Source organism: Lepidochelys kempii, chromosome 8 (assembly GCF_965140285.1).
Source record: "Lepidochelys kempii isolate rLepKem1 chromosome 8, rLepKem1.hap1, whole genome shotgun sequence".
Taxonomy (NCBI): domain Eukaryota; kingdom Metazoa; phylum Chordata; order Testudines; family Cheloniidae; genus Lepidochelys; species Lepidochelys kempii.
Genome location: NC_136387.1, coordinates 9,365,786 through 9,391,538, shown reverse-complemented (window position 1 = coordinate 9,391,538; position 25,753 = coordinate 9,365,786). Strand labels below are relative to the sequence as shown.

The 25,753-nt window shown below is 42.3% G+C and overlaps 1 protein-coding gene across 1 annotated transcript in view; it reads right to left on the bottom strand.

Moving 5' to 3' along the window:
• COL23A1 (collagen type XXIII alpha 1 chain) overlaps window positions 1–25,753 on the bottom strand; it is a 353,419-nt gene that overhangs the window by 66,045 nt on the left and 261,621 nt on the right. The window contains exons 4-5 of the mRNA XM_073355469.2: window positions 22,936–22,943; window positions 17,633–17,659 (exon numbers count right to left, since the gene is read on the bottom strand). Coding sequence (XP_073211570.1) covers window positions 17,633–17,659; window positions 22,936–22,943 — 35 coding nt within the window. The remainder of the gene's footprint in view (window positions 1–17,632; window positions 17,660–22,935; window positions 22,944–25,753) is intronic.

Below are 25,753 nucleotides of genomic sequence, written 5' to 3'. Positions count from 1 at the left end.
AAGTATAAGGGAATTATGGGTTCCATGAAATCCATCCCCCTGGGACTCTTGAAGTCCTGCACACAGTATCATATACGACCCCAAACAAACACTTTAAGAGCTTCATTTTTTGGTTCCAAAGGGATTATTTGAGCAATGTTGCAAAAGGAAGCCCTCCACACTAACAAGAGAATTTCTAAAGTATTCCTTGGGGACTGGGCTGCAGCCACCATCTTGCATTTTCCCTGGCAAAGGCTAAATCCTTGTATGCCTTTTTAAAAAGACCACCTGCATTCACTCCACTCAGAGAAGACACTAAAGATGACTTCTGCCAGATCTGGTTGGGACCCTGAAAGTCTCCAAATCCCCTCAGCTTGCCTCATTACTACATTTTCCTGATGGTGCTGTGTTCCATACCAGAAGTAAGAAGCAACAAACTCTCTCCCCACAGAGGTATCAGATGACACATAACAAGACAACCTCTGATAAGCCAGAGTTCTGCATTAAATGAAGGTTAAAATTCCTCACTCTGTTTCTAGGAAGATACGCATCCAGACTGCAGGACTCTGTGTATCAGGTCCTTGATGAAAAAAGAGCAGAAAGCAACAATAAATTGCTAACACCAATATCCATGATACAAAATAAACAGGAGAACTCTGCAACTAAACTCAGCCATTGCAGAGGTTATGTTATTTAATGGAGGGTGAATAATCAAAGTGTTGTTAGAATCCAGTGTTGCAGCTTTTCATTCTACTCTGGAGGAAGCTTCACTCTGTTTTACCTAAGGAGCAGACACAGCTGTCATAGAGCAGTGGTTTTCAAACTGCGGGTCGCGACACAGTACTGGGTCATGGAATTTAAGGCACTGGGTTGCGGCAGCTCTGGTCAGCACCACCAATTGGGCTGTTAAAAGTCCTGTCAGCGGTGCTCCCCAGCTAAGGCAAGCTAGTGCCTACCTGTTCTGACACCACGCTGTGCCCTGGAAGCGGCCAGCAGCAGGTCCAGCTCCTAGGTGGGGAGGGACTATTGGGCTCCACGTGCTGTCCCCGCCCTGAGCACCGGCTCTGCAATTCCATGAGGGGGCGGGGGCGGTGCCTGTGGGCGAGAGCTGCACAGAACTGCTTGCGCGCCTCCGACTAGGAGTCGGACCTGCTGCTGGCCGCTTCCGGGGTGCAGCGTAGTCTGCGGTGTCAGGAAAGGCAGGAAGCCTGCCTTAGCACCCCAGCTGTGCTGCTGACCAGGAGCTGCCCGAGGTAAGCCCACACCCCAACCCCACGCCCCAATCCTCTACCCCAGCCCTGAGCCGCCCCCAACCTTCCTGCACCCCAAACCCCTCATCCCCAGCCCCAATCCAGAGCCTGCACCCCCAGGCTAGAACCCTGAACCCCTCCTGCACCCAATCCCCTGCTCCAGCCCAGAGCCCCCTCCCCCACCCTGAGCCCCTAATTCCCAGCCCCACCCTGCAGCCCTCACCCTTGCACCCCCAACCCTCTATCCCAGCCCTGAGCCCCTCCCACACCCCAAACCCCTCATCCCTAGCTCCATTGGGTCATGGGCATCAACAATTTTCAATTTGGTTGCCAGAAAGAAAGAAGTTTGAAAACCACTGTCATAGAGGACCAACAGACTTCACTAACACACTGAGGACATGATTCATATGTTCATTTTACTGAGAACATGTTCAGTCCTCTGGCCTATGACAACTCTTACCTGGATGCCCCAAGTCTACTCTCAGATGTCTGTCTTAATGAGATTGTGGAGGACATGACTGAGAGATTGGCACAGGACAATGATTTTTTGTTGTTGTTATTATTGCTTGGGTGGGTGTGCTCTCCAAAATATTAAGGAATACACCTGGAAGTGTAATGCTAAATATCAAAAAGGTAGTGACCTGAAAATGCAAAATTCTTGAAAGACAGAAGCTAAAAGGGGTTTCTGGGTTTGTGACTGTTACAGTGATCTTGAGTAGGCTTGGCACTAAGTTTTGATCTATCTCGGCAAAAAGAGTGAATAGTTCCAACAAAAGAACGATTTATTTCTTCCACTCTGTCCAATGAAAATGGCAGAGTTTGAAGAGTAGTAGTAGCTTATAACTAGCCCACGAATCAAGTCACAGTAAGCTCTGAAAGCAGAGCCCCACCCCCAACCCCGCCAAGCTCTCAGACATGCCACATCTTCTTGGCTGCTAAGCTTCATTTCAAAAGCCACTGCTCACTCATCTGTGCATCACATTGCACCAATTTTCCTCCAGAACAACAAAGTGCTTTTATGGGGGAACCAGTCCCAAGGCTCCCCTCAAATTTCTGAGATTTGAAATGACTTCCATATGTCCTGCAAGTTTTTTTTCAAGTGTTTAAACCTTGGTTGGAATTTCACCTAATGCCCAAACACAGGAGAGGACACCGATTCTGTGCGGTTTTAATGCAGGTAAGCCACCATTTTGGAGCAGTGTTTCATGTAGGCATTTCATCCAAGCACTTCATCTCTTGACTCCTTTATATATATATTTTTGGTGCCAATCCTTCCCTGTTTTTCAGTGCTGCTAGATTCCAGCTGGGTTTCCTCCACATTTGCTGCGTGGGAGTAAATCTTCAGCTTTTCTTGCGCAACAAGCAGAACCTCCAACACAATTTCCACGCACAAACACACTGGAAGCAGGAAAGCAGACAACAGTGTAGTAGAACTGGTTGGGTAGCAATGTTCCAATACATCAGCCATCCCTCACAAACACAAATAGGGAATATCCAAGACCGGTAGCATGAGCAGCTACCGGTCTTGGATAAGTACAATACTAGGTTGGAGGATACTAGGATAGAGGTAGACACCCAAAGCTTAGTTTGTGTATACATTTGTCTTTTGAGTATGTTGGATCCTGATGTAGTCAGTGCACTTTGTACTCGTGTGGAGGAGCAGGCTGGAAGTATCAGTGACCCCTGGCTGGAGACTATGGCAGTACCGTGGTGTAAAAAGGTAAAAGGAGAGATTTCATAGCAAGCTCAGATTTGAACACAAAATACCTCAATAGGAGTGGGGTTTATTTCAGAAGTTCTGGTTTAAGCAGGAAAACACACATTTGGCTGAGGACTCTGTATTCCTTCCATGCAGCATTACAGCAAGTAAACTCCAAAGCAAATGCACAAGCCAACAAAAAAAGCAGATCTAATGTTTCTTCAGAACTCCCTCCTTTGGTGTCTAGTCTGTAAAGCCACTTTATCCTCTTCCCATGGCCTGAAGCTAGCCACCCCCCACCCCGCTTTTAAGATGCTGAGCCGAACCAGGACCAGCTGGACCTAATTAGCTCCCAAGCTGAGAGCATCTCCGACTGTTTCCTCTGAGGGGCACCATCAAGATGGGGTATGGGAGGGTTAAGGAGTCCCCCTGGAAGGATCACTTGAAGATGTGGGTATGATACCACAGGGGAAAGAGGGAACCAAGATTTGGCAGAGCACCACTGGCAAGCCTGAAGAGTGCCCAGCCGGACCACACTTAGCCTATGTTAGAACTTTGGACACATGGGCACCACATTTAGAAAGAGAATGGCAATTGATTGGGCCAAATTCATCCCTGGTGTAATTAAATATACTTGAATGGAGTTACTCCTTTGGTCTGATGATATATGAAACATATACACCTTCAGAACCAGAGAAAGCGTTTATGCCTGTGTCAAAACCTACCCTTGTAACCTGTACTGAACAGTGCTCATCACCATAGAACCCAAGTGCCTACTACAGTCATTGCTAGGACCCCCACTGCCTTGTTATGCCCACTGGAAAAAAAACAGGGATCAGAAAGGCTAAATGAATGCAACTGCAATGTCCCGGTGGGGCGGGGGGCGGGGCGCTTTGTCTTTCCAATGGAAGAACCACCCCTAAATCCAAGCATAAACATCCTGCTTCCCCAGAGGACTGGTCTTACAAAATTAAAGTTGTCCCCACTTATATTATTGTTAAATGAATATGGCAGAGAAATTCACAAGTACGTTCGAGGGTAACTTTCTGCTTAAAGAGTTTTTCTAAAGTCACATGTTATTGGACCTGGTCACAAAGAAATAAAAGTTATACTAAAATTGCGGTGAAAGACAATAAAACTAATGGTATTCTATAGATTACCTCTATCCCCTCATAAAAATGCATGTTTATGTCACTATGTAGGTCAGGTTCTCATTGAGAAAGAGATCCTGAAAGCATGTGCATGGGTGACTTGACTCACAAAGGTAACCCCTCTGAAGTAAATGGAACTTGTGTGAGTAAGGATACTCAAATGGGTGTTTACAGGAAAGGGCCCTAAATTACAGTGTTATAAACCATGGTGAAGCTACCTAGGAAAACTAAGTGTTTAACACAGCAGCCAAAGTCCTCATTTAAAGGATGGACACTGATTAAAGCACATAAAATACAAACTATGTCTTAAAATACTGAAGAGTTAAACAGCTGCTTGGTATACTATATCTTGCACAGAACGGTCTGTGGTTATGCAGTAGCTGCAGCTCTGTTTCAGACAAACTGTTGCATTCTCAATATGCCTGGCTTAATACTCTAAGGGGATATCTTCAATTATTAGGACTAAGTGATTATCACACATGTTGACAATTCATCAAATTACCAGACTGTCAAGTTGTGAGTAATTTCTAATTTCTCCCTGTAAAAGCAGCTCTTTATGGCATGACTGCTGGCATTCAAGTATCCTTCTTTTCAAAAAGTCTAGCTAACCATGTGTCTTGGAGTGTGCGCTTTTCTGGTACACTAATAGAGTGCCCTTCATAAGGAATGGGGGTTTCTGAGGATTTATTCCTTGGCATATGTTATTCATTTCTTGTAGATCAGCCTGTCTACAGTCTTAACACATTTACTGGGTCTTACATAGGCTTTCCTGTGCTTAGTTATCTACACAAACTGAAATTCCTAATAGCTCAGGGGGGAAAAAAAACCTCGATTGGTTACGGCCAAGGTCTAAAGCTGCCCTCAGTTCCATTATTCTGCTGTTCTACAGAGCTTCTGCATTAGGAAACTTACAGGGATCAAGTTCCTTTTTTGCATTTACTCCTTTCCCTTCCAGACATAAGCTGCCCAACATTAGGCTTTAATTTTTGTCTTTATAATTAAATTAAAAACTGAGTTTACCTCTCCTGCCTGTTGTGTTCCAGTTCTATTTCTACATACATATAACTGACTTCAGTGAGACAACCAGAGTTACAACTGTGGCTCCCAAAGAAGATTTTAGCCCACTGTATGTATCTTTAAAAACTATTTCATTTATTTACTTATTTTTAAAAGAGTCTCAGCTGTTTAGTTACAGCACGTCATTACTGGGGCTGATCGTAACCTTACAAGTAATGTTCTTCCTAATGAAGAAGTATTTAGAAAATTCGTCTCAAACAACTCATTCTTCATTGGGCAGCTGTTCAGAGAATGGAAGAAATGGCCCTAATGCACAGAAGCACTGCAGTGTAGTCTCTTTTTGTTCTGTCTGTACAGCATCTAGCACAATGGCACCCTAGTCCACGACTAGAGCTCCTAGGTGCTACTGCAGTACAAATAATAAATATTAATCCACTTTCCCTCTTTTCTATTTTATTTTATTGAACAGTTTTGGGCAGGATCAACCATCAGCTGATTCTATTAGCACCAGTGGCCGTCGTAAGAAAAGGAGGTTGTTACTGCAGAGATTGAGGCTATTGTATTAATTTGGGGAAGGTCTCCACATTTCACCCTTGCCTGCGTTCGGATTCCTTGCATTTCTTAAAATTCAGCCAAAAGCAGCAAAAGTTCCAACTGGCCAGAGGTCAGAATTTAATTCTGGTTTTCCTTTTCCTGCTCTGGTCATTCCCCAGGAGCTCTCATCACAGTAAGAAACGAGTTAGGTGCACATGCAGCACTCATGACAACTACGGTTTATAAAACTCTCTCAATCAAAATTACAAACTGAAGGCGACAAATTAACAATTAACACCCCTCGTGTCACTAACGCTGCAAGGAAAATTTAGAAAAATAGGAGACAACTCTTTATTACACCACACATTTTCTGTAATTTGCTCCCCCTGTGCTTTCTATTAATAAGGCCATTTGCAAAAAGACAGACTCTTGGTTCTTGAATTCATCTGATCTTGGTGCTTCTTTCCCAACTCAAAGACATAATCCTCTAATCTGCAACATCGCCATTTGTTGCTGTGAGATTATTATAATGTTACAGAAGGATCATGACATCAGGCGGTGAATAAGGAGCAGAGGTACATGAAACTCCTGCAGAAAAAAAGGCTTCAAAGGTCTCCTGAAATGAGAAAGGGAAGAAAAACGCAGTCCAGAAATATAAGATCTACTGTGTTAAGAGAATCATTCCTTAACAGTAGTGATGGGTCTGAATCAAACCTCGAGACCCAGACTTGACCACAAGCCTCTCTCTAACACGTGGAATGTGAACACACTGTACCTTCCTAAAGTTCATATCCAGATCTCAACTCCCTCTGTTTGGATCCCACGTATTGGTTCCATTCTTTATAGAAAGGGAAGTTCAGCTCAGAACCAGGATTTTGGATCAAAGCCAAAAGCTATTCAGTAGAAACAGGCTTTTTGTTGTTGCTGTTGAAGTTTTCCACGTAGCATGAGTGAGTCTTTAGTAAACCAGTCATCATCCTGGCTGCTGGCACCACAGTGCAACCACCTGCCTGGAACTGCCTGAAGCCAGGCCACCTACAGGACTGAGCCCTGAAGTTCAGACATGCTGTTAAAATCCCAGAGTGTGTTTCCAGAATGGTGATGGGGCTGAGTGGTGATGGTTTGAAGGTACCTTCTCTAGTAGCTGGAAGCATATTAACCTCCTCTACTATGGAGGCACTGTAGTGGGACTACAGGAGCCGTGCTGCATAGCATGATGTTGGCAGTTAGCTGAACTGTACGGAGACAGCAGCCTTGAAGACGGGAGCCATTCACATGGCAACTTTTGTCTCTGGGAACTTAGGGATGCCTTCTTCCTTGTGAAGCCCCACTGCTTCTAAACACTCCCCCACAAATGTCTAGGGAATGATGCCTCAGAAATTCCACAAGATTCACCTGACTGAGTTGTCCTACCCCTCTTGCATATGCCTGTGGGTTTCTCAGCTGGAGGGCAAATGGGGTGGCCAAAGTTCGCATATTTTGCCCCGATCTATTCCCAAGTCCCAGAGCACCGTGTAGTAAGGCACTAGTGTGAACAGCTAAAGGAATCAGGCCGCTTAGAAACTAGAGTGATGAGCATGCATAAGAACCTTTATAAAATAGAATAGTTCTTATTTCTTCCCTACGTGACTTGAATTCATTAATTGGCTCCATAATGGGAAGATCTCACTGCATTTAAGTGTTAGCGGGAAAGGTCTATGGTATTCTTCTTGCATCTGGTCTTCATTTTCTCTTTACTCCCTGAAAATTCAGCTGTCTACACTGCTAACATAAGCAGGAGAAGGCATCCCTTTCTTTGCTTCCTATAAAGCCAATCTGTATACTGCTGTTTTAGCCTTATGAATGTAAATGCCCACCAACAAGCCGACTGACAGCCTATCAAATAGACAGTAACTGTTCCAGCCCACATACGAGGACCCGTCTAAGCCATTAAATCAAGGATAAAGAGCTGAGCCAAGAGCTGGAAACATTCTAGGCCAGATTTTGCCACCCTTCATCCCATGCAGTAGTACCTTACTCCATGAATGGCGTCCTTGGTTTCAATGGGATTACTCGCAGAGCAAAGTCCTACTCAATGTGAATCTTTACAGAATCCAGCCTTGTGCCAACATTTTGGTGAATCATAGAATATCAGGGTTGGAAGGGACCTCAGGAGGTCAACAAGTCCAACCCCCTGCTCAAAGCAGGACCAATCCCCAATTTTTGCCCCAGATCCCAAATGGCCCCCTCAAGGATTGAACTCACAACCCTGGGTTTAGCAGGCCAATGCTCAAACCACTGAGCTATCCCTCCCCCCAATCCATTTTCTTTCCCTGTGTCCTTTTTGCATTGACTTTTCCCCGAGCCAAAAATGGACTTCGGGACTGAAGCTGAAAATCAGTTTTGTGACTCAGCGGAATTTGTTTCGGTGGAAGTAGAAGCAGCAGGCTTCCTAATTTTCCTGCCCTTGTCTGTCTCCTTCTGGTGGACCCACTGCTTCCTCAACTCTCAGTCACTGTGTACACAATGACTACCAGTTGCAGAATCCATATTTACCAGAACAATGCGTGAGGGCGACAAGCTTGTTGGAATGTTCCAAAGCTCCCTCACGATGAGGTTCTGTTCACATCTTCTCCCACTAGGACCGTGCACTGACATATGCACGTCAGTTATTATGTGTCAGAAACTGTGGTGAATGGTGATGGAAAACTAGAGAGCTGTAACCCCAGAAAAATTTACTTTATTATATATGAAATGTCGTACGTTGCACACTTCCTAACAACACAGTGCAGTTGCATTCTGTGCTTGCTTCTGTCAAACAGAGGCTAGGGACACCATCCCTGCCCATGCTGGCTAATAGCCATTGATGGACCTATCCTCCATGAACTTATCTAGTTCCTTTTTGAACCCTATTATATTCTAGGCCTTCACAAAATCATCAGGCAAAGAGTTCCACAAGTTGACTGTGCATTGTGTGAAGAAATACTTCCTTTTGTTTGTTTTAAACCTGCTGCCTATTAATTTCATTTGGTGACCCCTAGTTCATGTGTTATGAGGAGTAAATAATACTTCCTTATTTACTTTCTCCACACCAGTCACCATTTTATAGACCTCTATCATATCCCCCCTTAGTCGTCTCTTTTCCAAGCTGAAAAGACCCAGTCTTATTAATCTCTCCTCATATGGCAGCCATTCCAAACCCTGAATAATTTTTGTTGCCCTTTTCTGAACCTTTTCCAATTCCAACATATCTTTTTTGAGATGGGGCGACCACATCTGCACGCAGTATTCAAGATGTGGGCGTAACATGGATTTATATAGAGGCAATATAATATTTTCTGTCTTATTATCTATCCCTTTCTTAATGGATTCCCAACATTCTGTTCACTTTTTGAACTGCTGCTGCACAGTGAGTGGGGTTTTTTTTTGTTTTTTTTTAAAAGAGAACTATCCACAATGACTCCAAGATCTCTTTCTTGAGTGGTAACAGCCAATTTAGACCCCATCATTTTTTATGTATAGTTGGGATTATGTTTTCCAGTGTGCATTATTTTGCATTTCTCAACATTGAATTTCATCTGCCATTTTGTTGCCCAGGTACCCAGTTTTGTGAGAACCTTTTGTAGCTTTTTCCAGTCCACTGGATTGGGAATTGGATTGGAAATCAAGTAATCTGAATTCTATTTCCAGCTGTGCCACTGACCTGCTGTGTGACCATAAACCAATCACTACTCTGTGTCTCTTTCCATTCCCATTGTTTGTCTGTCTTATTTAGTTAGACAGCCCTGTGGGGTGGAGATGTATTTGTATGGTGCCTAGCACAATGGGCCCTGATCTCATTTGGAACATGTTGGCTCCTTTGTCATACACTGCTTTAGAAAAAGGAGACAGCTAGCCAAAATGATCAGAGTTATTTTTACTGAATGGATTGGAACATTGCATGGCTCATTAGTATCTCTGGAGGATGTCAAACAAAGCCACTAAAGTTTGACATTTTTAAATCAGCAGGTCCAGATAATTTGAATCCAAGTGTTTTAAAAGAACTGGCTGTGGAGCTCACTGGACAGCTATTGTTGATTTTCCAACACTGGAGAAGTTCCAGAAGGCAGAAAAGAAAGCTAATATCGTGCCAATTATTCATATGGGTAAATGGAATGACCTGAATAACTATAGGCATGTCAGCCTGGCATCAGTCTAGGGCAAGATAATGGAGCGGCTGACTGGGGACTCGATTAACAAAGAATTAAAGGAGTGTAATGTAATTAATGCAAATCAACATGGCTTTATGGAAAATAGATCCTCTCAAACTACTTGATATCGGTTTTTTTAAATGAGATTACTAGTTAGGTTGATAAAGGTAATAATGTTGACGTAATATACTTGAACTTCTGTAAGGAATTTGAGTTGGGTAGCGCAGATTTTGATTAAAACTAGAATGATATAAAATTAACATGGCACACATTAAATGGATTAAAAACTGGCTACCTGATAGGTCTCAAAATGTAACTGTAAATGGAGAATCATCATCATGCAGGTGTTTCTCCAATGCGGTCCCCCCAGGGATCAGTTCTTGGCCCTATGTTATTTAACATTTTTATCAATGACCTGGAAGAAAACATAAAATCATCACTGATAAAAGTTTGCAGATGACATAAAACTCGGGGGAGTGGTAAATAATGAAGGGGACAGTTCACTGATTCAGAGCAATCTAGATCACTTGGTAGACTGGGTAAAAGCAACCAATATGCATTTTAACATAGCTAAATGTAAATCCGTACATCTAGGAACAAAGAACGTAGGCCATGCATACAGAATGGGAAACTCTATCCTGGAAACCCATGACTCTGAAAAAGTTTTGGGATCATGGTAGATAATCAGCTGAACAGGAGCTCCCAGTGTGATGCTATGGTCAAAACAGCTGGGAGTCACAAACAGGGGAATCTCGAGTAGGAGTAGGGAGGTTATTTTACCTCTATATTTGGCACTGGTGTGAGCACTGTTGGAATCCTGTGTTAATTTCTGCTGCCCACAATTCAAGATGGATGGTTATAAATTGGAGAGGGTTCAGAAAAGAGCCATGAGAATGATTAAAGGATTAGAAAACATGCCTTACAGTGACAAACTCAAGGAGCTCAATATATTTAGCTTAACAAAGAGAAGTTGAAGCAGTGACTTGATTATAGTCTTTAAGTACCTACATGGGGAACAACTATTTAATAATGGATTCTTCAGTCTGGCAGAGAAAGGTATAACATGATCCAATGGCTGGAAATTGAAGCTAGACAAATTCAGAGTGGAAGAACAATGAGAATAATTAACCATTGGAACAATTTACCAAGGGTCACAATGGGGTCTCCATCATCGACAATTTTTATGTCAAGACTAGATATTTATCTAAAAGATCTGCTCTAGGACAGACATGATCATAATGGTCCCTTCTGGCCTTGGAACCTGTGAATCTATGAATCATGGAGAGAAAGAGAGCACAAAAGACAAATCATTTGTGGAGGGAAGGAATATATCTGATTTGTCTTGTTTATCCTGATTCTGGCATTCTCCTTTTAGTCCCAGCCACACTACTGGATATTTTAAGAGCTATGATAATCAAACTCTGCTATCAGTGGCCTAGTAGTTTATACCAGGGTTTCATAACATTTCAGAAAATAAAAGGAACTACAGCTACATTGATAGCAAGAAAATTTACTATGGCCCTGATCCTACAAAACTTACGCATGTGCTTAACTTTACACACTTCAATGGGACCACTTGCGTGTCAAGTCTTTGCAGGATCAGGGCCTAAACTGTACTAGTTAAACATGTCAGATGTTAACATGGTTCCATCCATTGTATGGACAGGCTTAACAGTAGATTAAATATAAAAAGTCAAAGTTTTATAGTATTTGAATGAAGATTTTTTCTAGGCAAATCTTTGACGTGGACTTGCTCCAGGTCTAATCTGATAGACTCTTAGAAACTGGGACTTCACCCTCACCCTCTGGTTTTCAGGCTATGTATGGGAGAAAATGGTACATTAAAACTCAAATTGTTTTAGATCCCCAAGCAATGGGGAGAAGGAACAGTACCCCAAGGAGGTCACTACGCATCTACCCCAGTCATCATAATTATAATCAGACTATTGGATTGAGTCAAACTGCTTCACAATAATAACAGTGCATCTCTAGAGTATTCAATGACACGAGGCATAATGAAAACACTTTCCTCCTCTCCTCCAAGCTGTTATGAGAACGTTAAGAGACAATAACAGTTGATCACTTTGGCAATGGGTAGGATAGTTTAATAATCTGTATGATAAAATTGTTTCCATAAAAAAAGCTACAAAAAGAAGGGCTGTTTTCTGCTGTGTTCTCTGCCAAGAATGCTACAAAGTTTATTCCTTTCCAATTTTGAACCAAATATATAAAAGCTAAAGTTAGTCTTCTGGCAATTTACTAACTTTATTGTTTTGCCAGCTGAAGTCTGCATTTAGAATAACTCAGAAGCTATAATTAGTGATTACATCCTAGCCTAAAACTACCTAAGAAGTTTTAGGATTTTTTTGTTTTTAATTGCAATCTACATAGCTAGGACGAGCACAATAAAATATTTTTAGTTGTTTTAGAGTTAAAATGAAACGTTTTACTCCTTCACTTCTCCTTAGTCTTAGATCTTGATCCAATCAAGACTGTGCAAAAAGCTATGCATGTGCTTATGTCATTACAGTATCTGGGCCTTATTTTATACATAGGCTTGGCAGAATGCTTTTTATTTTTTATAATTTCGATAGACAATATCAATGTTTATTTTTAAGCATTATTTTTTCAATTTTTATCAATTTAGATTTTCACAGTTGCAAGAAATTACAGGGGATGAGACAGTTATTTAATGACAATAGATGCTGAGTTTCAAAGAGTTAAAGCTTTAAAATCCATTAAAACAGAAATCATCAACATCATACATCAAAATATACAAATTAAATATCCTTAAACCAACAAATCATACCCGTTTTTACTACTCATTTGCTAGTCCATTTGTAACAAACTTTACTGGAAAGTCTAAATCACTGGATATTTACTGTATTACATTCTTAATTTGCCTATCTGTAAATTTCAGTTATCGTTGATGGAAATATTTTGTTTTTGGCTTGTGTGTGTATGGTGAAGTTGACATTTATCGACATTTACTAATAAAAATCTAATCCTCCCAAGCCTATTTATATAGTGTCTTTAAAACTGGTTTTCAGGATGCTTTAAAGCAGTGGTTTCCAACCTGTGGTCCATGGAATTTAATATAATATTCAACCATCCGACAGAATTTCATATAGTATTACACCTCTGCTATAGAATTTTACAGTATGGTGCAATAAGCTTCCTGAAAGAAGATAATTCACTATTAAATTCTATATTTTTTCTTATAACCCTATTACATTTCTATAGAACTCTAAATGGTTCATTCCTTTCAAATTCTACAATAGTTATTTTATCTTCTTATAGAAATAACTTTTTCAACTCAAGATTAAAATAGCCACATATGTAACAAAACACTCCAGTACATCTGCTGGATTCTACTGAGGTCCCAGAAATTTAAGTGTCATGTGCATTTATGACCCTGGATGAAGAACCATTTGACTTAGACTTGTTATTTCCTAATATGCCAGAGGTTACATGTATTTATTTCATTGGATAAGGGATATATAGATTAAAAGGAATTGCTTTCAACTTTTGTTAAAATACACTGTTCTTGGAAATTTAGAAGACGGTAGAAAGAGCATCCCTCTACCTGCTCAGAAGACTACATCAAGTTCTGCCCTACGTTACAGCCATGCAATCCTATTGACTCATACAATCGTAACTGAGGGTAGAATATGACCCAAAAATGTAAGCTCCATCAATTGTCAAAAAGCCGTGTGTGGAATAGACAGCAGACATCCCATCCATGCATCACAACAGATGGAGGACTTTTTATCCTCCTTTAAACTCACACGACAGACACAAAGCCAAAATTCCTTTCTACCACAACAATGCCTGTTATTGAAAATATCAGGGAAGTTTTTGTTTCTTCTTTTACTGTCAAAACCTCAGATAGTGTAAATAACATTCCCCCCCCGCCCCGCCTGAAATGTCCTGCAATGAACAGAGCTGCACTTAACTTGAAGGCAAGCTGCTGAACTGACCTCACTGCCAAGTGTTTCCCATCTGTATATCATAAATTCACAAAAGGGCATCCTGACACAGTGATGATCACTAAAGAGACTGCACATGAATTCAGGTTTCCATACGCAGTATGAGACAGCTAGAGGACAGAAAGCAAGCCCGCTAGCTAGCTAATCTCTCTTTTATAAACCACAAATGAGTAACAGAGTTAACCACAGCAGCATGTGTAGCACAGACCACCTCCCAAACATCTACCTGTTCAGGAGTGACTAAATCATTAGACCAGTCTGATCAAGCAATTGGATGTGATGGAGGCCAGCATGTGCTGCTACCGAATCTGAGACACAAGTGCCTGCTTTTATTTAAGCTTTCCTCTCCAAAGGGCATTGGACTCTTCAGAAAAGAGAGATACATTTGCCTCCTTCTTAGATAAAGCTACTTATTGTGGAAGCAGCAGCCTGGGGTTCGGATGAGTTTTGGCAAGCCTCACTGGCAGGTTTGGCTCACTCTGTTTTGCACCTATTTTGACCAAGCTCTTAAAGCGAAACTGCATGAGTTACCTTGAGTGCAGGGCCCAGTGGGGTAGGAGGGAAACAGCAGCCACAGTGGGGCAGCAACAGGTTCCTGCCCTCTTGCAGACAGAAAGGCAGGGGTGAGGAATAGGTGGAGCTTTGACTCTGTTTCCCTCCAGTACTCTGACCAGCTGAGCTGTGGTGATGGGGGCACCCGGAAGGGGATTGTGACTAGTATGCTCCCTCAGGGCAGATTGTAAGGTTGTATCCTAGCCCTGTAAACTGAATTATTTATTTCCTTCCATCATTTCTGGTTTTCAGGAGCCTGCGACTAAAACTGCATTTGGCAGTGCCAAAAATATCATTGGGATAAAAAAAAAAAATAAAAACCCCAAACCCAACAAAACAATATTTCCCAAGGGCAGCACTAATTTATAAATGGTTAGTCAGCATCCTGTTGAAGAAGAAAGTCATTCTAAAATTGCTATTGAATGGTCCAATTAGAGCAAAACCTTCATGCTTAATCTTTAATAAATTAAATTCTTAACCTCTGATAAGCCACTTAAGCATTTCTATAAACTTCTGTTCAGTCATGTTTGCTGTTCTTCAGAGGGATTTCTACTGGTTGTTCCCTGGCACTTCACAGTTAGCAAAAAGTTGTCCGTGTTGCTATGAATGTGCATTCTGGGGTTGGCATTTCCCCCTGGTCACGACGACTGGGTCCTTTCGAGGGGAGAGGGATGATGTGTAGGTACTTGAGGCCTTGCCAGCAGTGCTACTCTGGGCAGAAAGTGCAAGGAGCTTGAGAGACCTCACCACGCTGTCGCTGGAGTGTTCCTAGAAACCTTTTCCACAGCTATAAGAGGTTAACTCCCAAGCTGCTGCCAACTGCAGTGTGTTACCATGACCTTGGAGCCACTGGCAATCAGGATGGGTTCAGGTAGTAATCCTGCCTCCAAACATCCTCTCAAGTCTTTAACCCTGAGTTCACACAACCCAAGGAAGCTACTCTAAACAGTGGTGTGTGGGGCAGACAAGCACCTCAGGAAAAGTGCATGGTACTATGTGGGGGAGGGAGCAGGGGTTGATATGGTCAGAGCAGGACCTGCAGAGGCAGGACAGGTTTTAAAAGGGATACACAGTGGTCACCATTAAAAGACCAAAACCCCCAGGAATTGCTACACTCTGTCAGATACTACATTAGAAAACACTGACCGTTTAAACAGAGATACCCCCCAAATACCACACCCTTGCATTGACCACCAGCAGGGAGCACTGAACCTGGGAATCTTAAAGCATGTGCCTCTACTTGCCTGAGCTAATAGACTTATGTCTATTAACCAAGGTTGTAGCAGGCTCATCAACCACTATATGCAACCAGTCACCACTAGAGGGGGACAGGGTACCACTCTGAGTGGGTGTAGGTTACATGAATGGTAGTTGTAATTTCCTCTGGAAATAAGCAGTCCGATTGACTATAAATTATTACAAAGAATCTTGCAGGTCTCCTACTGTTCCTTTCAGAATGGGTTTTTATACTGAGTTTAAGTTATTAAAACCAACTAGAAGGGCAACTGCATACTTTCCTGCTATTGATGTAATGAAACAAAAGGCTTGTCCTAGAAATTAATTTACTATTACATTGCCCAATCTGCGAGGCCAGCATCTCAGAGGAAATCTTTTCCCAGGGCGGCTCAAAAACAAGTTCCAGGGAAATGAAAAGTGAAAAGTGTTTCTTTTTTCCCTTAGTCATTTTCACTTCAGCTATCCATCCATCACACACTGCAAGTTTCTGCTGTTTGCATGGTTTCAGAGTAGCAGCCGTGTTAGTCTGTATCCGCAAAAACAAAACAAGTACTTGTGGCACCTTAGAGACTAACAAATGTATTAGAGCATAAGCTTTCGCAAGCTACAGCTCACATCATTGGATGCATCTGATGAAGTGAGCTGCAGCTCACAAAAGCTTATGCTCAAATAAATTGGTTAGTCTCTAAGGTGCCACAAGTACTCCTTTTCTTTTTGCTGTTTGTATGAGTCCAAAATGGAATTAAGCTAGAGCACAAGGAGGAGGAAAACAAGAAAGTGCATTTTCCCAACAGCTTCTTTTAAAAAGATGTCTGTCATAGCAAGGAGAAGCCTAAATCATCTCCTGTCCCTTAGAAGGGGAACAGCAGGAACATCAAGAAGCCCTGACAGAGATTCAAGCAACACAGTGTGAACTGTACATTATTCACAAAAACAGCTGCAAAACTGCAGTGCACTGTAACCCTAATGGATGTACACTGTGATTTCACTGACTGATTGCACACACAGCATACGGAGCAATCACTTTGCTCACCACTGAATTGCAGGCACTTGCTCCATTCTGGGGTGGAACATGGCAGGTGTTTAAAAATACACAGTAGCTACACAATGGGGTAGTGGGGCACATGTAAATCCACAATTTGGGATTTGGCCAGAATCAGGTTAATACTCCTACTCTTGCAATAAGTGTCACAAAATCATAACAAAAAAAATAGCCAGGACCTTGGTTTATTCTCTCCTCAGAAAGAAGACACCCTCTGGCTGAGCAGCATCCTTTAGAACCAGTGCAAATGGGAACAGCACCACATACTGAATTACCTATACTGCTTCATACCACTCCTGGGTCTTCCCAGAGTTGTCTAACCCTCAGCAGGGCTGTCCCTAGTGGGGCAGGGGGCCTGGGGTGGACGTTACAAATCCGTCACTTCTGGGACCAAACCGTCACTTCCGGGACTGACTGCACCAGCCAACTGCACTGGCCCGTGGGGCCCCACAAAGTGCGGGCCCCGGAGCGGTCGCCCCGATTTGCTGTACCCAAGGGATGGCTCTGACACCAAGGGACTGAGGTCAGCATTGCTTAGCTGTGAGATCACAGTTGGAGGTGGTAGGGTGCCCCATTCTGTAACACACTTTAGAAAAGAACAATTGGGATATTTTTAGATATGGATACATCAAGGCTCATTTTCAGCTATCTGTGCATTTCCTTCAGCAAGTCAACACCCAAACGAGGCCCCTCTACTGCTGAGCATTAACATGGAGACAAATCCCAAGGTCCTCACTCAGTTTATACTCCGGCAAGCTCTCAGTGGTTTGCTTGAGTAAGGCCTCCCTACAAATATGAAGGGAGTCAGGATTTAGCCAATAATCATTAGTATACAATGCACAATCTGCTCTAGAGCTGTAAGATTAAATCCCTTAAATACCATATCCACTAAAGGGAGAGAAAAGGAAGAAAAAAATCTTAGACAGGCAAAGAGAGCGATGGCTGATGGAAAAAGAGCAAAATGCGAGGCGTAGCTTAGAAGAGAGTAAAATATAAATGGCATGGCAGAGTTACCGGGTAGCCATCTCGTCCTGACTGCCCCTGTGCGGAGTGAATAAGCGAGACAACAAGAAAAAAGTCAGTCACAGTTCTACTCTCAGTAGCCTGACAACACACTGCAATATGTAAAACTCAGAGCCTGACCCACCCGGAGGGCTTAGTCCCTTCTGCATCCTTGGCAGCCAGTGGGAGGCGCAAGAACTCACCAACGTTTAAAGTGCAGGCTATCACAAGAGGAACTTTTCCTATTGGAGGGGAAACTGATACAAGTGTGAATCAAATACACATCTCTTCACCTTTCAACTGTTTTTGACTTTTTGTATACATTTGCTACTTAGCAAGGGCTTTGCTCCCACCCACCCATCCCCTCCTCTCATGCAATCCTACAGTGGAGTCAGGGACATATTGCCAGGCGCCACTGCAGGCCAGCAGGCAGAGTTCCCCACAGAAGTAATGAGGAACATTACTCTGCTTTAAGCAATCTGATGGCAAGATATAGATGCACTTTGGCATAGTGCCCCCTCTGGGTTGAGGACCCTTTCTTGAGAAAAGCAATGGGGAGAAGCAGGAGGAACCCTGTGACTGTCTCCGTTTGTGTCTATGGCTTTGTGTCTCCCTGTCTGTGAAGACCTCAGGGGAATCTGCAGGATTAGGAGCCCAACCTGTGACCTGGGGCAGTTCAGCAGTGTGTGAGGACAAACACCAAGCCCTGCCCTCTCTTGATGGAGGGATTTGGGTGAACCACTTCTGTGAGGATTTCCCCTCTCTATATCCCCCTTCCATTGTTTTTTCTATGGGAGGAGGCGATTTCCCAACCCCGCTCAAGGTTTTGCACCTGTTTAGGGTGAAGTTAAAATAGAAGTTGGGCTCTACACAGAAAAGATCTTATTTAATGATCCAGATATGCAACATCAGAAAAGGGACACAAAACACAGCTGGCCAAGGACATTTCTCATTTTCTAGTCTCCTTGTTTTCCAAAGGGATGTTTGCAGCTAGATATATGGTTAAACATGTAGTTAGCTGCCCATCTGGATATACAAACGAGTGTACAAGTCATACAGATTCCAAGTACAGAGCTGTTAAATTTCAGGGTTGTATCTAGTATAGCAATGTCATGTGATACTGTATATACGTGGACTTTATTGGCATGGTGTTATTATACAATGGTAGGTGCATTCATACATTTCTTATTGTGTCAACTTTCTATATTTTCTCCTCAAGTTTCCTCCAATCTAAATACAGTAGCATCCACGTCTAGTAAAGAGACACTGCAGTATTTAACACACACTCTACAGAGATGTAGGTTCTTCCAGGAACAAGACATTAATTATAACAACTCATTTAACAAATTACAGACTTCAGATAAAATATACAGTGTAATTTTTATGAAGGTTTATGGTACCGGACAACTGAAGCATAAATATATAAGTAGGAAACGCTGTGTAAATCATAACCCTCATTTATTGGTAAGTTTCCATGGTCTGTACCTTAATACATAAAGTGTTTGTTAATATCTGTTACAGTAAATGTTAAATTATAGTATATGGTAAATCTATCCTTCAGACTGTAGAAACTTCCTACTCAGCATGTGATTTTAATATCCTCTGTAACTGAGTCTTTATAGAGTATTTGACTAGCACACTCCTTCTTCTACAGACAGAATGATCCATCATCTAACAGACCTAAATACTGTACCACAGATTCTAATACTTCATACATGCAACTAATTTATGACAGCCAAAAATAAAACACCAGAACAACCACTACTAGTGGCCAACATAATTGAGAATGCATTTTAGCATAATGTGACGCTATATGTATAGAATGTAATCAGTTCCTTATGGCCAAAAATCAAGAAACATAAGAAAGTAATAGACTTAACTGCAATGCTGCTGACATAAAATAACATTGTGTTTCTGTGGGTTTTAGGACTTTTTTTTTTTTTTTTTTTTTAAGAGTTTAAAGAGTCTTAAGCCACAGATTTAGGGCTTATTAAGAAAAGTTTTACAAAACATTAAAAAAAAGTCTAAAAGAGTGCAGGGGGAAGAGAGTCTTGTTTGTGAGTAAAATGTTCGTAGTGGTATAGCTGCAGGAGTGCCCCCTAGTGGACCTTCCCAGCTGCCTGTCATGGCTGTGGATCTCCCCAAGAGGAGGAAGTCTCTGTCTCCAGTGTCCACGGAAGTGGGTTCTGGCCCACCAGCTAATTGTTCTTTCAGTCTTAACCCCTTCGGGGGCTACTGGAGGGGCTCAGCCTTGAAACATTTTGATGTAAAATAGGAAAATCAACTCAGTACTGGACCACCCCCAATCTTCCCCTGGGGTGTTCCCTGCCCTTTCCTTTGGGCTTGGTTCCTAAGCAGTCTCTTAGTAGAGCGTTGCTCTCTCCTGGGAGAGAACTGCTACTCCGCAGGGGCTGCTCCAGCTAACTCTCCACCAGCAAAAGTCCATTTGTGCAAAGAGACAGAGCTCAAGCCTTCTACCTGGCCAGTCAGCCCTGGACTGGGCCAGGTTCTTTCCTTTTATTCCCCCTTTAGGTATGGCAGACAGGGCTAGCTGGATCCAAAGGATCTGATTAGCCCCTTCTCTGCTGACGCGGGGCCTCTCTGCTTCACCAGTCTCCCCTATGCAGTGTCTGCAATTCAACAGCGCGTGATAACCAGCAAAATCAAAGTAACTGGAGACCAAAAGGAAATAGTTTCTAAATATGTTGTTCAAGCTAAATCAGATTAATAGAAGTGAACGGACAGCACATACAGTGACATTTCAGGCCTCAATCCTATAATTGACAGGATGAAGGCAGACTGCATACACCTTGTGGTATCAACTGCAGGAGTGGAGCCTAAACTGTTAAAATATTCACTTTTAGTAATTTAAGGGGTGGTAAGCAACAAATGCAAAGAAATGTGTCTTTTAAAATATATAGGGAGTTGGAAGCAGATCATCTTTTTAATGTTTACCTACAAATAAAATAATAAATAATAATAATAATAAAAGACTTTTCTGAATTCCAATCAAATTCAAATAATTTAATACATTGCAGAACACAAATTTAATTAATAGGTAGGGTGACCATATACCCCGTTTTGGCCAGGACAGTCCCTTTTTTAAGCCCCGTCTTGGCCGTCCCAACTTTTTTGGCAGAAGTGGACATTTGTCCCCTTTGCTCTTGCCAACTTGATCAGCTGACAAAAGCATATGGGACAAATGCTCACTTTTGTCAAAAACGTGGGGTGCAGAGGAACGCGCAGGGAGATGAGCAGCGATGCCAGCCCTGCGTGGGGCAGGAGGCAGGGCTTGCACAGGAGGCAGACAGGGCTCGCGCGAGCAGTGACCCCAGTCCCGTGTGGAGGGCAGGCAGGGCTTGGGTGAGCAGCGATGCCAGCCCCAGCCTCATGTGTGGGGGCAGGCAGGGCTCAGGGAAGTGGCCATGCCAGCCCCATGTGGGGAATGGGGGAGGACTCGGGCTAGCCCCAAGCACTGTCTCATTTTCCCTTCAGGAAATAGTGTCACCCTATCCATAGGGTACCTTAGTCGGGGGAAACTGCCCAAAATATACCATGCAAAGCTCTGTGTGGTTGAATTGTGCTGGTGTAAATCCAGAGTAGAATGTCTCGAAGACGGAGCCCTATGGCTTAGCTCTAGAAGGTCAGTGTGTATAATGATTTTGCTGAAGAAGCAAAAACATGCTCTGGATTTTGTGCATAACAAGGAAGCTCAGGAGCCAATACCCAGCTCACCTCAGTGCCAAGTAATCTGGAATCACTTGCTTCTCAATTGTTTTCCCCCCAATAAATGTTCCCTTGCTAATATTATGGAGACCCATATACTCATTGTACTATGTGGATAAACAGACTGTTGAACTTTTTATTTAGAAAATATTTACAGAAAAATGATTTCACTGACAGACTAAACTCCTAAATACTAGTGAGCTCGGACAAATTCATTTACCTAGGCTTCTGCAGACAGATACCGCCACCGACTGATTGCTAATATCGTGCACAACTTTTATAACAGAATGTGTCCCTGCGTAGAGTTTCAGACAAGCCCCATTTCCCTCCCCTCAGGGAGGTTATCGGTCAAAATCATTGTTAACTGCACATTCTTCTATGGTTCCCACTGAAAACCAAGCCAACATAGCGAAAGTTTTCAGATTCAAAAATGAACCTGAAAGAAAAATGAAACCTCAAGGGACATAAACGCACATTAACTGAAAGTATAAACACAAAATGTTGTTCAAACCCACACGAACCAACACTGCTGAGTTTTACCACCCTAACATTTTACTTGTGTTTCATCATCAGTTCAAGGATTTAAATGAAATATATAGACTTGGAGATTAACTAGATCAAAAGATGGTTTATCAATGCATTGCAGAGATTACTGGAGTAACTCCCTCCCAGTCTCATTGGCCCTTAGCAGGAAGGGAATGGTATTTGAAGAAACTGAGACTGACATTACATTGCTTATCAAGAAAAGCATGGCAGGTTTGAAATATAAAGAGCAGGACTTTCAAAAGCTGTTAAAAGGTTTTAGATGCCTTTCATTCACTTTCAGGAAGTCAACGGAAGGTGGCGGGTGCCTAATTCCCTTAGGTTCAATTGAAAACCCCATCCATGACAGCATTTAACTGGTGCCAGTAAGGCTAACTTCTCATCCCAAGAGCACTGGGAAAGTAACAGATTTGGGGATTTCATTGGAGGGGATAAAGAGGGATGTGTCTGAAAGTTTTCTTAGGAGGAGGGATTAGCACATATTCAACTACCATCCCTTCAAACAATGCATTCACCATAAAGGTTCTGGCCATGCTGCAAGGGATGTTTATGACTGGCCAAGCAGCCCCGAAGAGAGAAGAAAGCTATAAATTTTTTTGGCTGAATCACAGTAGTGCGGGACTATCAACATCACTAATGATAGGCAGTAACCGAGACACAATAGGTGGGAGAAGTGAGATGGACAGTTTTCAAATTTAAAACATCAAAACATTAAAATATTAATACAGTGTGCACATTTTTTGAGCATGGAAACTGACCAAAGAACTCTTTAAAAAAAGAGAACAATGTGTTTTACAGAATATTTGCTGGGTTTTAAATTGCCACAGGCTCCTTAGGGCAGCGAGTTAAGCATTTTTGAAGCTTTTTTTTTTTTTTAAACTAGTTGTCTACAATCAAGGGGGCGGGGCGGGGGGGAAACAGCATCTGGTACCAATTTTCCTTCCTTACACACCTCTACCAAAAAAGGCTGTTCTTGTAAAATGATACAGAAAGGAAAAAAATTGCCTTAACTTTGTTGACCCAAGAGTAAAATCCACGGTACTTACTGCAGGTCCTGAAAAACAAAAGCAAAACCCCAAACACTTATTAACCACAAGAAAGCAAAGTATCATGGAATACAACACAGTACGTAGCAGGGATATTTCTACTTTGCATCAAGTTTGACAGCATTCCACATGTAGATAAAACACAGCATCTACGACCCGGTTTTGGAGCGAGCGTTACGCAGCTGTACATGAATGCTCCCACACTAGGATAAAACTGAATCTTTATCTCTAGCGTGTGAGCCTTGGAGAAGGCCCGGAGCTGGCAGCAGCAAGTGGCAGTGCAATACAGCTAAAAGTCTGTGAACCGTGCAGCTGCCACTGTGGAGTTCTCTGCTCCCATTTCTGGTGTCTGTAGGAGGCGGCCAGGTCTATACTACAGCCTTCCGCTGGCATAGCTATGTCAACTCACGGGAGTGAGGAGCTGAGTGGGACCTCTGACCAACACAGCTGTGCCAGCAAAAGCCCCTAGCATAGATGCAGTTATCCTGGCACAGCTGCGCTTCTGATGGTATAGCTTATTTCACTTAGGGGTAAGGCTGCACTGGTTTTGCTGGGATAAGCTGCGTCCCCACTAGGAGTGCGTTGTTGCTATAGTACGTCAGTATACCTATACCAGCCAAGCATTCCTAGAGTAGACCTGGCCGACGGAAGGGAGCCACTGATGCATAGCAACTTACGAGGCACAAATTCCATCACCACATTTCAGCTACTGGGCTCCATGTTTCACTGAACATTCTCCTGACTTCCACTCCTGCACCTAACCATTGGGTCACGCTGCTGCTACTCACTTATGTTGCCACAAGAGGGGAACATGCTGTGCGTCACACACAGGGCAAGGTAACTGAAAACAAAAGAAAGACAGACTCCTCTTGACTTCAGTGGGCTTTAGATCAGACCCACAGAACTCAAGTCTCAAGTGGTGATGGTGGCAGTGGGAAACATGGCATCTCCTGCTGCGTAACCACCTCCACCATGCAGGTGCCTACTCCTGACCAATTTCTACAGCATTCCCACACTCCCATCCCTTCAGCACTGTGCAGCAGGGGTGAACATTTGGGCTGTGGACCAATGACATCCATGTTCCACTCTTGTTTGAGAGGCTTTTTACACTGTGTGTTTTTGGGCCTCTTCATGCTCCATTTCCTACATGATCAAAACCAGAGATGGATTCAATGCAAAAAAATGTGGGAGAAATTAAAATAGAAAAAAAAAGCAGCTTACTGGAAACTCAATTTTAAATGAGAAGCATATTTCTGTTTCTTTTTATGAATCTTTTCAAGCTTTCAATTTTTTTTAAAAAAACTTAGTTTAAAACATGTAAGTGTTTAAAAATGAAACAATAAAAACGAAATAATTGTGCAGAATAAGGATCCAAACCAACTATTTATTACGGCACGGGGTACATACTGCCAGGAACTGGCCTGTTAGCATCAATAGGCCAGCTCAATGTATTCAGCACAAGACCTGATAGCATCTGGGCCTGAACATGGTGAGTTCATTGTGAGTTGTGAATGATGCAGGGCATATATTAGAAGGGCATACATCCAAAGTTTAATTTGTTACGGGGGCAACTTGGCCCATCTTCGGATCAGGACCATTATCTTTACCTTAGGCTATGACATGGCTGTTATTGTACTTTCACAGATTTAAATTCTTATGACCAGATCCTAAGCTGTTGTAAATTGGCGTAGCTCCATTGAACTTAGTGGACCTAAGCCAATTTACCAGCAGAGAATCTGGCTCTTAACATAAACCTGATTTAGTCACTAATTTCTATCAATTTACCCACACAAGGCCCCTTTTCATCTTAATGAACACCAAATTAAGTGACGTAGTCAGGGCATTTTAATATGGGATTGTAATGGTGTACCTAATTTCCTTAGACTTTGTTGTCTTTTTGCCTTAATTCAGATACAGTGTCCCTCAAATATAGGCAAGCAACTATGATATCTGATCTGCCACGTGCTCTTATAAAATGCCTCAGCCTTGGTCATGAGGCTCAACTGAATTGCGTGGATCGCTGTAGATCATCTTTTGCAACATGCAGCTCAGGGCAGTAGTACCTTGATATCCTGATTGATATCAGTTATGCTAAACTTTTACTGATAAAGGGCAGAACTGGCTAGAAGATTTCATTAATTCTAAAAGTTATAGGAGTCCCTCAAGGGATTTATGAATGAACCAAATTTGATTTTTTTTTTTTAAATATTGTCCAAGAACTACATCGTTTCTGACTTGCTCAATGTTTTTCACAGGCCGGTCATGAGACACTTGTCTGCTACAGAAGAAAGTCTTTTTTTTTTTTTTTTTTTAACAAGGCAATAAGCAAAGAAGTTAGCCTTGTGCCAAGGGGCTCGCTCTCCTTCCCTTAAATGTAGGTACACTGCATGAGGCACTCTCCCTTTCTGAGAAATTTGTCAAAATTATGAATAAAAAGTTGATCAGTTTATTTTCAACATTCTACAGACAGAATGAAACCAGTTGGAAATTATTATTATTATAACAAGCAAAAATTGGAAACAGCCTTCGTAAATTTGGGATTCCACAACAAATTACTTCAGAGGCATATTTCAGAAAGGAAAATGGGAAGACAAAATAACCTACGGAACAAAGTCTGAGCCGTTTCTGACAGATACCCCATTAACAAACATAGCGTTGGCAGGATGCCATTCTTATCTATAACCTGCAGCATTTATTACTGCTAGATTTAAACAACTCCTATAATTATGACTTTATGTTAAATAGCCAGAACTCTAAATGCATATCAAAGTATTTGAAAATGCTCACAGGCACACAAAGGTGGATATGTTGGAGGAAA